Source organism: Solea solea, chromosome 8 (genome assembly GCF_958295425.1).
Source record: "Solea solea chromosome 8, fSolSol10.1, whole genome shotgun sequence".
In the NCBI taxonomy this organism is placed as follows: Eukaryota; Metazoa; Chordata; class Actinopteri; order Pleuronectiformes; family Soleidae; genus Solea; species Solea solea.
Genome location: NC_081141.1, coordinates 5,243,658 through 5,256,354, shown reverse-complemented (window position 1 = coordinate 5,256,354; position 12,697 = coordinate 5,243,658). Strand labels below are relative to the sequence as shown.

Sequence of the window (12,697 nt, the reverse complement as noted above, 5' to 3'; positions counted from 1 at the left end):
TATTTGGAATAATATGGATATCTTTAAGCAGCTGACTGGTGAGTCAGGTGAGACAAATGCATCATTATGCATAAGGTGAAGGAAGTGTCCTTGAACATTATTCACAAGCATTATCCTGCCAATTCATATGGTAACATTTAAAAGAGACAACTGTCTCTACAAACTACAAACTGTGTAGTTTATGACAACCATCCTGGAACTGTACTACATCTTTTCTGGCATTGTCCACAGATTCATCATTGTTCATGTTTTGAAATACTTGATTTTTTTGAAAAAAGTGCAAGTCTGGCAATAGAAAACCTATATTTCTTGTTTTTGTAAAAGACATTGAACACTGCATACAAACCATATCCATATCTAACAACCCTCTTCTTTATTTTCCTTTTTGTTATGATTGTATATGTTCTATGGCACATCAGAGGGGTATTCCAGAAAGCAGGTTATGTGAGAACTCTGAGTTTGTTAACCCTGAGATGAGGGAAACTCTGATTTATCCGTTCCAGAAAGAGAGGTAACTTAAACTCTGGGTCTGTTACTGCGGTAACTTACTCTGTGAACATAACCTGCTCGCTGGCAGGTTTACTATAAGAAACCCAGAGTTTCTACCTGTCTCCTCCCACACGAAGAAAGCAGTTAGACATGGATTGCCCATTCATTAGAAATCCAATCGACATCGAAGCCGTATTTATTAGAAATGCATTACGTCGTGAGAGAATCTTCCGACCCAGATTAGACGTTTTGATTAAAAATAAAAGACAAATTCACATGTGATTTGGTTCTTCTTTATTCTCTAAAAGTACAAAAGCAACAGTCAGGATTTGTAATATAGTTCCAACTATTAACATATTTCACATATTCACCTGTTTCACCATGACAATGCACCCACCTCAACTGGCGTTCAAGTAATAGAATTTACAAGTCTGTTATTCTTATTTGCCGGTCCAGGTACACCATTTCTTTCTCGGTTTTTTGAATGGTTTTCATTAGGTGCACCCTGTACAACTCTTTTACCGGCAACTGGGAAACATATGGACGACATTTAATTCCTGCAGTTCTATATACAGATTTAACATGGTATTGACCGAAAATCTCACTGTGTCAAGCTGTGCTCTAGAAGTTGATGGACCCTCCTCATGGTGATGCCCAACCATGTTCTGTTGAAGGACAAGAATGTGCTAGTTTGTCCATTATCTATGCTCATCACTTCAGTGTACATGTCAAACTCCAAATTCCACTCAAGAATGTAAATGAATATGAATGGGTAGAGCAGTGCCAGTAGCTATACATAATATTAAGACACACTTCAATAGGCCCCTCTGGATCTCTCCCTGTGGCAGCAGACAGCTACATACATATATACATACATACATACATACATACATACATACATACATACATACATACATACATACAAGTTTTATTTAAAAAAAAAAAAGACATAAGTGTATACTTGCATCTGATGTAGGCACTTGTGTCCTGGGGGGTGACAGGCTCAGATGAGCTTCCCCCGGGGATGCCTTCAGCCACAGGGCGACCCCTGTATTGGCTGAGAGCCAGCTCCTCAGCCCCTGACAGAGGTGGTGGAGGTGGCCCTCCACCCGTTTTTCGGGCCTCTGCCTTCTTTCTGTTGGCTGAGCAGAACTCAATGTTTGCAATCTGAATTAATATTTACGTTACGTTTAATAGCCTTAGTCAATTAAAAATAAAAAAATAAATCAAAGTGAGGTGCAATCATAGCCTAGCAAAATATGCCTTACCTTTTTGAATGATGTTTTTATGTTTCATTTTGAGCTGCTTCCAAGTCCTCCTTTCTCCTGTTGGATTGCACCTAAATGAAAAACTCAGATTTCATTCCTACTTATATTCATAACTATAGGCTATGCTACGATCTTACGGTTAAATGTTACGTCAATGGAATAGTACATTCAAACTTACGCGTTGACTCGGGCAGCAATTCTCTCCCATGCGGTCTCTCGCTCCTTCGCTGCTGCAGCTGTGTTGCATGTGCGGCGAAATATGTGCTCATATTCTCCGTAGCCCAGCAAAAGGATCTCCAACTCCTTCGCACTGAAATAAGTTGATCTTTTTTTTTTCTCGGTTGTCATGGTGACTCGTGATATCGGGGCTCCATTGATGATGGCTTTTTATAGTGGTTGTGCACGCGCGTACCTCGAGGTTAACATACTCAGAGTTGATTGAACTAACTCAGATCAGCTGTTCTGGAACCGGATACTCAGAGTTTCCCGACTCAGAGTAAGTCAACTCAGAGTTCAGGGATAGACTCAGAGTGTGTTGAACCTGCTTTCTGGAATACCCCTCTGGTGTCTATATGTTGTACATGACTACTTTTAAACTAAAAAACGTTCTCTTGAATAACAGAGAAAGCACTCAGAGAATGCAGTCTTATGCCAAGGCCACTTTGTTCCCCACAGTGCCAATAAAATAAACAAAATCTAATCATTTCTTCTTTAGGCCATGACATCCATTTCCAGGAAATTACTTTAGCGTGATGTTGACAAAACAGACAGACAGACAGACAAACCTGGAGAAAAACATCAATACAGAAGACTCAAGGACAGGTAACAGTTTCTTTCCAGGCATGGTTTATTGAAAACACACCAAATTTATACTCTACAAACCAGTATTTTTCCATTATGTTTAACAAGCGTAATATTTGCCTCTGGGTATTAGTAAAATTAACATATTACATTCTGTCACTGTGGCATCGCTTCTGCTCGCTACCAAAGCATCAACAACTTTACTCCTCTAAGAAATCGGAACCATTTTTTTTTCTTTTCAAATGACTCTATCTCTTTTCAATGTAACACAAGGCAGAAACCCACCGACAGTCTAAACTAATCGGTTTTGGAGGAGGGGGTGGGGTGGGGGGGTGGGGGGTGCAGGACGAATGATGAATGAATGAATCGAGTGGAGCAAGGAGGGAGGAGGGGCTGACAAGGGTGGAGAAGGAGGAGAGATTAACAAACGGGATGGAGAGATGACAGTTGAGAGGGAGGGACAACGTTATATAAAACACACTTATCTTTATATATCATGGAAAAGGTTAAGGCACGTGATAGGTACAAACACATCTGCTACTGAGTAGAACAGTTACTTTATTTTGACGGTCTTAGATCAGCTTTATCTACACAGGTAGGTTTGTTTGATTCAATGTGTGTCCGCGTTCTGCACTTGTTTTACAGTTGCTGGGCATCGTATGTCGTAAACGCACACATGTGCTGCACATCCACACAAAAACCAACATGTATGACGACATGCAAATACACCTCCAAATCCTTTGGTTGTGGCGTTGCACAGTGCAGCCAGGAATAGACAGTCATATGGGTCTATGTATGTTGTAGTGAGGGTTCAGCACAGACGTCTGAGGGCACACAGTAGGGACGCTGGGTCTTGTGATAACTATATTATCCTCTGAAATTAAAATTAAAATTTATACAGTAAGTTGTTTTTTCTTTTTTTAGTTTATTGATTTTTAACCACAACATACAATTTTTGTAAACACTGTGTAAAATATGCAAGCTTTATAAAGTCACATACGTTGCAAAGAAAAAAAATCAGACTTCAATGCAGGCACATGCTGTTCGACTTGATGACGCATGAGTGTTACCAACTGGGATTGGAGTCTCTGTTTCTGTCTCCTAGTCGAGCTGGATTAGGAGACAGGAAGAAGACTGTACACGTTACCGCTTGATTTTGATTGGAGTCTCAACAAGCAAGAGCAAAATGGCAAATAAGATTCTTTCTGTGGTTTTTCTACACCTCAAACTGCTCACCCTAGGACTTTGTAAAAATATATACTATATGACCAAACTCGTTTGTTTAGATTTTTTACAGTGTAATGCAAAACTCCTTTTCTTTGCCTTGAATATCCAGATCCACTCGTACACACATAGACTCTCTTCCCGCACACAAAATGAATTAGTTAATATCCAAATAACACCACAGACAAACTGGCACTTGGAAAGAATAAAATATAAACATCTGTACAGATTCTCCTCATGCTTACAACTGAATGTTTCTCCTTAAGATGCACCTGTGAAAGAGGATTCAGGGCAAATTTGTCTAAATGCATCTGAGAGAAAAATGAAGGGACTTTTATTAACACTGCCACCTCTCGTCTGCCCCACTACCTCTATCCGATCCCCTGATCCCTCCGCTGTGTCTGTTTTGACAGTTATGTACTCATCGCCTTTAGAAAGAACACTGCAGATAAACTATTTTTTTCCGGAAACCTTATTTTTTTTTCACAGATACAAAATATAAATAGGTGATCGTCGGCGTAACTCGACACCATTTGACACACACTTAAGTCACGTGGTTATTTCTTGTTTACAAACATGGTGACCCTTTATTAAATGAGATGTGCTTTCCAAATAATGTGATTTTAATATACAACTAAGAAGTCCGTGATTTTTTTTTAATTGCTTTTTCCTTCCGTGTTTTTTTCTTCTTTTTTTTTCATTTTGAACCTAATATACATTTATATAAAACCAACAAAAATAAAAAAAAAGGTTTTTAGATGTATCCTTTTAACAAGAGAATAATCCACTGCCTCTGTTTCCAAAAAACACAAATCATTTATAAACAAAAAAAAACAAAAAACCTTATATCCTCTTTAATACACATCATTGACAAAGAGCAACCAACCAGGAAATTCAAGGTACCACGTCATCACATGACCAGAGTGGTTGCACATGTAACCACGGTTCTTTGAATGGCTGGTACATGTCGGACCACCTATGAAACAAAGTCTTTCCATTTTTAGTTTGTAATGCAGTGTTGACAGAAAGAGTTTTTCCACCACTTGTACACACGTCGTCCCTTTCATTTTTCACTCTTTTTCTTTTATATATAAAATCGATCAATCACCACTGAATAACATTTGATTTCAAAGCATCTCAGTGCACTTTTTTGTTGTTGTTGTTGTTTGTTGATAAAAAAACACAGTGAACCAAACGGACTGTAAATCTATGCGAGCAGGTTGATCCACTATGCTACATCTCTTTTTAGGCTCGGTTTCTTCTCCTTTCACTCTCACTTTCTCGTGTCCGTCGCACAACAATCAGTGACCTTCGAATGCACCAAATCAAAACTTTCCTCAAACCATCAGAAAAACATTGAAGAAACAATCTTCTTTCACACGAAAAAAGCTGAAATCAATGACATTGATTCCCCCGTTTCTTCTCCTGCTGGTTTCCATCCAACACCACGTTTGGTCTCACTTCCCTTTTCCCTCGCTCCACTTTGCCAACTTGCCGCCACATTTCCATTCCTTCCAACACCGGCCTCTGTCCATTCCTTCACCGGCAGAGCTCGCCGAGAGTCAACACTGTAAAAAAATCACAAGGTGTCCAGTGGGAATGTAGATATGAGTGGTTTCTTCTTATTCTTTTTAAAATATTCTCTGAAAAGCATGAGAATGCTGGCTGCTGCTGGGTAGTCGCTGTTGTGATCATTATTTATTTTTTTTTTTTTATTTATTTATTTTTAAATCCTCTTTTCTGTACAAAGTCCAACTTCAAAGGTAAGCTCCGTGTGAAATGGCAGTGGCGATATGAGAGGTCCTCGTCGAGCTGGGGCGTCGCGCTGTTCTTAATTTAAGCCTGAAGCACACGGACAAGAGAGGACACAATTAGAAGAAGCCTCTCCTGAGTTTACAGCCCACAAATCTCCATTTCCCCGCTTGTTGATGACCAGTATTAACCAATATTGTACTAAAGGATAATATTTTCAGCAAATTTCATGAAAAGACCAAAATGAAAACACTGTTAATATGATTCTGTTGACCTTCACTACTTGTTTTACTGTAGCATTCATCCTCAAAGGCCAATTTGATGGTTATATCTGCAAAAAGTGATAAAAACAATATATATACAATATAGAGTACAACATATCATTGTACTCTAAAACTATTCTTTGTAAAAATTAATAATAGATCGATAGGTTATAGGACTCATTTTAATGGATTCACCTGGAAATATTTAACTGGCAACACATTAGTGTGCTGAGGATCAGATTTGAGAGCCTGAAGAAGTTCACTCATTAGTTGGTTAAAATAGATAAATTCTGGATTTATCTAATATCTGTTAGAATATGAGTTTTCTCCATTTGTTCTCATGATTTTAAAACTGCATTCCATTCGTTTTCTTGGTTTGAAAAGTGCTACGTGTACAAAATGACTGTTATATTCTAATATTTCCACCACTGTTAGTTTTCTCTAACGAGTAACACGAAGTAAAACTCCTCTCTTGCAAGTAACCTTTCAAACTGCCAAAACTTTTACTTTAAGTGGTATAATTGTACGGGAAGTTCATCTACACAGACGTCACTTGTTTTTTGTCTTTTCATGGAATTTGTTTCCAAAAAGAATTATCTGAATTATCTGTTGAAGTGTCAAATAAAACTTAAGCTCCGAGTTGGAGGCACATTTCGCCCGTGACTGGGTTTGGACTGAAATGCTCCTGTTTTAATCCCACTCGTCTCAGACAGCGAGACAGTCGCTTGGCGCGATCACAGCACTTCACAAATCTCGTCGCTGTCAACAAACGTTTCAATCATGACAGTCCAGATGGCAAACGGAGGCAAGAGACAACAAAACAGATGCTTCATGTGCGAGATGAAATCCTGCGGATCGGTGAAAACGACTTACCTGATGATTCACTCTTTTTTTTTTTTTTACCTTTTACTGAAATGGCAACAATCACAATATACACCAAAAAGGTCATGCTATTTTTCAAGAGTCATTCTGTGATGCAATTTTCAGTGACAATGCGAGAGATGGAGACGAGCCGAACAGATGGCCACTGACAAAGATGACTGAGCTACGAGGAAGACAGGAAGCCTCTGGCACAGGAGAGGGCAACAGCAGTGAGGAGGAGGAGGAGGAGATGGAAATGCTGTGGTGCAACAGTGACAACTACTGAAGCTCACCCAGATCATTTGGCAGCTTTGCAAAAGCTATTTAGTTGACATTAAATTGTTTTTTTCCCCTCAAGCACTAAAAGTCAAACAGTTGCTGCATCGTAAATAAATGGAATTGCAGTGTGTATTTATTTTAATGAACCTAATCTGTATGTTTTTAGTAAAGAACGCACATAGAAACCAGGATCTGAACCGGTGACCTTCTCGCTGAGGCAACAATGCTACTCCCTTTCTTTTCTTTTTTTTTCCCTGTGGCTTAATTTGAAAAATGGACGTCTAAGTTACATAAGAAAGCACTCAGTAATCATTTATACCGTGAATTCAAATATGAAATATTCAAATCAAGCACTCCAGACCTCAAAATGTATGTAAATTAAATTCATGTACGCTCTTCCCTCACATGAATTCACATTACATCTCCGCCTACCGCCATATTATAGGCGAGTTGGAAATGCGTATGCTCTCATTATACAGCATGTAGTTTGGCTTCCATCATAAACTTATCAGACTACATGAATTATTTATCCAAGATCATCTCACTCTGACCCAAGGAAAGAAGAAAGGGTGTGTACAACAGTGTAGAGACAAGATTGTGTATTTATGCGTATAGTAGAATGTGTGTGTGTGTGTGCGTCCTTTTATTCTTTTTCTAGTTCGGCTTTTCATTAAGGCATAACTGAGTCTCTGCAAGATCTATCTCGAGTGCAGGAGAATGATTCACCTTCATCATTTCCCACCAGATTCAGCAAAGGCTGTCAGCAGCAACAGCAGTGTGAGTGTGAGGCTCAGTGTACATTTTAATCAGACAGGTGGTGGCAAGTTGTAAACACACACACACCAAAGTACTTTGGCTCATGTATTACAGAGGAGAAAAGACGCATGGAGGTTGTTCATTGAGTGGCAAAAATAAGAACTGCAGCCTCCTCCGTCAGTTACTGTCGGTTTTTATCACCTGTTGATAACGAGGTAATGACATTTAAAATCCTGCCCCGTGTGTTATTCATGACCGTAGACCATATATAAGAAATGAACGCTGCCTGCTCGTTTGAAAAGTGAAGCTTACCAAGGATGGAAGTAGCAGTGATCCACCAGGGGCTGATTCCACTGCTCGCTTTTGAAAGAAGGTCTATGGGAAAATGAGTCTCACTTGATTTATAACATCAGTAAACACTTTCCTGGGAAGTTGTTTGGTCTCAATCACTGATTTCAGGTCTTGTAGAACAGCGTCTCTCAATCCTGGTCCTCGGGGGCCCACTGCCCTGCATGTTTTAGATGTTTAAACCTGGTCCAACACACCTGATTCTAATGAATGGCTGTGATTCCAGGCTGCTCCTGCAATCAAGAGTGCTGGAGCAGGGCAGCATCTAAAACATGCAGGGCAGTGGGCCCTGAAAATGATGCTCCCATTTAGAGGAAAAGAGGCGATAAAGTACGAGTGGACACGAGTGTATCGTCCAATAGGAGCCGGGATGGAGGTGATGACTATGAATGTCCATTTCATTTGTTTTAAGACTTTGTCCATTCCCTGTGTACGGTCTCGGTTCATGACCTTGGAATCTCTATAATAAATGAAATTGTATTGTATTTTGTCCTTCTCTAATACTTTTAAATGACATCATATGTGGGAGGACATTCTCTTGATCCTTTCCTTGCCTTTGCATGTCTTTCATTTGACCCACCTGCTTGCTTGTTAAACAATTAGCCTCTGCAGCATCCATGTTTTTGTTGCCTAGCAGCACCGAACGTGCTGAATGATGGCCCCTGTGATAATAACAGTAATGTCTTAATCCTATTATTTTAAAACTAGGGTTAGGGTTTCCTTCTGAAGACACTGACATGGACTTCCATTGATTTGGACAGAGAAAACAAAGCCTCATTCCTAACCTTAACCATACTCACAATTTACTTAACCTGTTCCTCAAAAATGAGATTCTGCCTCATTAGGATTTTCTTCAACAACAGAGAGAGAGGGAACACTAATGCACGACCAGCCCTCAGTGCCTGGCTGCAGTTGCTAAGCTACAGCTGAACAATTACAGTTTGACTGAGGGGTTCGGGGCATGTTGAACTCTAACAAGAGAGACACCAGTTTCCTGCAATAGATGCTCTTTCAATGTTTTCAATGTTTTCTTTAGAGTTCAAATACACTGCCAACACGACTTTAAAGAAGACTGAAGTGACTTGTTGCAGGGTGCAGGGTGACAACAGGTTTCATGACACAGAGTGAGGATGAAAGGAAAACGGGCGGAGAGGATGAACGTACAGGGTGCTACGGAATTGTGGTTATTTTTGCGGTGCTTTTTCAAAAATGTCAGACCTACCATGCATGCATTTAGACCCAAGAGTCAACAGGCTGGGGCTTAACATCACAAGCGTCCACCAGACTGACCGCAGGCCTGTTACTCCTGATATAGTGTTTCCTATTTGTGTCATTCTGCGGCCACGGGAGGAGGGGTTAAAAAAAAACACAAAACACAAAGAGCAAAACAAAAAAAGAGGTCAATACATTTCAGAGAAACATTCACACACACACACACACACACACACACACACACACACACAGAGTCATCCAGGATCAGAGAAGCCAATGTTAGTTCCCTGCCTTCAGGTAAGCTGGAAAAGAAGTCCAAGTGATTACAACACTGCAGAACAACACATGCAAAATGAAAGAGGGAGAGAGCGGTTTTACAGCCAAGTTGCAGTCAACGCAGGAGGAACACCTCGGGGGAAGTACAGACGGTAGATTTGAAAAGACATCTTTGGACGACTGCTTCACAGCGTGTTCACGCTGAGGTCAAACATGCTGTGAGTTATTCTGTTAGTGGCTTCACTCTGGCCCCTGAAGATGGAATTGAATAATTACAATTGACTAAGATAGAGCTGGTGCAACATGGACACATCTGTACTGACAACATGTCAGAGGAAGAAAACATCCAAATCAACAATGAAACCTGTGATTTAACCTGTTTTCTTAACGCAGTATAGTGTAGAAGTGTACTACCAAACTTTGTACATGGGGGGACCCACTTTTTTTAAAGATGACAAATGACTGCGACCCAATTTCACAACAACAGCAAATTTTGTGCAAAATATAACAAGCATCTGTGACTATTTAAATGTCACTTCTGTAACACCAGCCATTTTCAAGCAATAGCCTGTATGCAAATCCACTTCATAACTTCACTTTACGCAACGTATCATTGAAAAAGTCATAATTTACTTTTTATCTCATAATTTCGACTTTTTTATCTCATAATTTTGACTTAGTATCTCATAATTATGATGTAGTATCTCTTAATTTTGACTTAGTATCTCATATTTATGACTTAGTATCTCATAATTTTGACTTAGTATCTCATAATTATGACTTAGGATTTTATAATTTTGACTTAGTATCTCATAATTATGACTTAGTATCTCATAATTAGGACTTAGTATCTCATAATTTTGACTTAGTATCTCATAATTATGACTTAGTATCTCATAATTAGGACTTAGTAACTCATAATTAGGACTTAGTATCTCATAATTTTGACTTAGTATCTCATAATTATGACTTAGTATCTCATAATTATGACTTAGTAACTCATAATTAGGACTTAGTATCTCATAATTTTGACTTAGTATCTCATAATTATGACTTAATATCTCATAATTTTGACTTAGTATCTCATAATTATGACTTTTTTATCTCATAATTTTGAAGCTCACATGAAGCCATTGCTTACACCAATAAAGGAGGAGGAAACGAGAGAGTGGAAGAATAAAGAGAGAGTGGTGAAAGAGGGTTATCGTCCTTTGTGGTGTGTCAGTTTTCAATCCCATCATCTAGCGTTTAAGTACATCCAATAAAAATCACAAGGAGTGGAGTAGTTAGGAGTCATCTGTCATGTCAGACGTCCTCCTGTGACTGACGGCCAGTCGGCTTAACAATAAGCAACATTTGGCAGCGATGTGAAACGACTGTCTAATCAGAAGACGACACCTGATAATGCTGCAGTCGGTTCACTGCCAACACAAAGGTCATCTCCACGAGGAGCGCTTGTTGGTGGTTTCTTTTAATCAGTCGCAGATTAATGACTTCATAGATGCCAAAAGCTCCATTAACTGGTGGCTCGCGGATCTGAGGCTTTTTGCTGCTGCAAGCAACATTAACAGAGAAGGACAACTTCCAGCGGATTTGAAGAATCTCTAGGATTAATGGCCGATAATGAGGACCACCACAGGGGGCTGGACGTGACAACATTTCAGTGAGACGTGATTATTTCTTGCCCTCGTCCTTCAGGAGATCAAATGAGCTTTGTTTGTACCTTCAATGGCTCCCGTTCAGTCAGGTCCACGGAGCCGTCGACGGTCTTGTATTTGCAGTCCTTGTCTCTCTGGTCGATGGTGGTGTAACCGTCTAATGAGGTCAGAGAACAAAGGTCACTTAATTGCTCCTGATCCTCGCTAACTCAAAGGCATTATTCACGTGTGGTATTAACATCAGCCCAGAGCGTTCAGAGTGTGCGTATCTCAAGTGGGCAGCTATGAGTTCAGGTGTCAACACAAATTTGAGACTCAGCTCAAGTACTACAATTAACTGGGAGTGAGATCCTACACATTAACCCTTTAACACACAGCTTAGAAGTCACACGTCAAAGTCAATGCGTGGTTATTACGGTAAATTTACCCGCACTGTTGCAGGAAGCTGCTGAATCCGCATCTTTGTCGCCAGAGAGTTAGAAAAAACACCTGTGCATAATTCACTTTTTGGTGTTTTTTTTGGCCTGTTTTTGCACATTGAGACAAAGACTCAAATGTGTTTTATCCCAAATGTCTTTTATAGTTCAAGACCTGATGTTCATGTACAACTACAGTGCTTTTTCTCAATAAAACCTTTTGTTTTTCTTCATTTCAAAATGGTTAATACACTACTTTGACATGCAGTGAAAGGTGTTAAAAGGTTAATTTAGTGTTGGATTATATTCAGATGATTAAAGACTGAGCTGCTCTTGAGTAAAAGTTGAAGAAACCAGTAACATTGTGGTTTTTAGAACACAGCAAAAACGTGTGAAACGATGTAAACGGTCAAAGTGAGTGCACGTGTGATACCATCAGTGCATAATGTTACAGTGTTACTAATGACGGCCCAGCTTTGTACAAACATCTTGTCAAGAGAGGGGTCTTGCACACACAGCATCAAAACAGTGTGTCATGTGCGTTAAGCTCGGTCCAAAGCCATCAGACCAAGATTAGAATGTCGGGAATGTTTTTGAATTTATCGGATTTGAACCACGTGACGGTGTGCAATCACATTAGACACTATGGGACAGAGAAGAGAAGCGGCCAGCTCTTCTTTGGCTGAGGACAATCATGCAGTCTGGCTCTTACCTGGACCCAGCTCATCCATAGGTATCATATCACCACTGCCACAATTCCTGGTGCCTGAAAAGCATTCATATACCATTTGTACAAAGGCAGCACACACTGAGTCACTGAGTCACTGAGCCAAAACTGCTGCTGCTGCTTCTCTCGGGGGTAACGGTTATCGGCGGGCAGGCATGAGCGCCGTGTGCATGTATGGATGCAAACAAAAACATGGCAGCCAAAAGAAGAGGTGAAATCTGTTGCTATGCGATTGACTCCTCTGTCAATGAGATGTTTGTTGTTGGGCCAAAGTAGTCCCTCCCTCCCACGCACATACTGCTGTTGCTATAGAAATCCGTTTTGGGTTTTTTTTTGGCTTGGATAGACTCTTGCAGAACACATGGGT

At 39.9% G+C, this 12,697-nt stretch overlaps 1 protein-coding gene and 1 long non-coding RNA gene across 18 annotated transcripts in view; both read right to left on the bottom strand.

The window, feature by feature from the left end:
• Positions 1 to 766: 766 nt before the first annotated feature.
• On the bottom strand, positions 767 to 1,338 carry LOC131464374 (uncharacterized). The gene is made up of 2 exons (XR_009241164.1): positions 1,095 to 1,338; positions 767 to 1,017 (listed from the first exon to the last, which is right to left on the bottom strand). It is a non-coding gene; the product is annotated as an uncharacterized LOC131464374 (long non-coding RNA).
• Positions 1,339 to 3,099: 1,761 nt separating this feature from the next.
• The window catches only part of arvcfb (ARVCF delta catenin family member b), a 206,474-nt gene continuing 196,876 nt past the window's right edge, over positions 3,100 to 12,697 (bottom strand). For 11 of the 17 annotated variants that reach the window (XM_058635404.1, XM_058635403.1, XM_058635407.1 and 8 more), the window contains 4 exons: positions 12,316 to 12,369; positions 11,253 to 11,344; positions 9,264 to 9,376; positions 3,100 to 5,624 (listed from right to left, as the gene is read on the bottom strand). In XM_058635404.1, coding sequence (XP_058491387.1) covers positions 9,275 to 9,376; positions 11,253 to 11,344; positions 12,316 to 12,369 — 248 coding nt within the window. In that variant the 3' untranslated portion in view covers positions 3,100 to 5,624; positions 9,264 to 9,274. The remainder of the gene's footprint in view (positions 5,625 to 9,263; positions 9,377 to 11,252; positions 11,345 to 12,315; positions 12,370 to 12,697) is intronic. The other 6 variants (XM_058635409.1, XM_058635417.1, XM_058635406.1 and 3 more) reach the window with 5 other exon arrangements.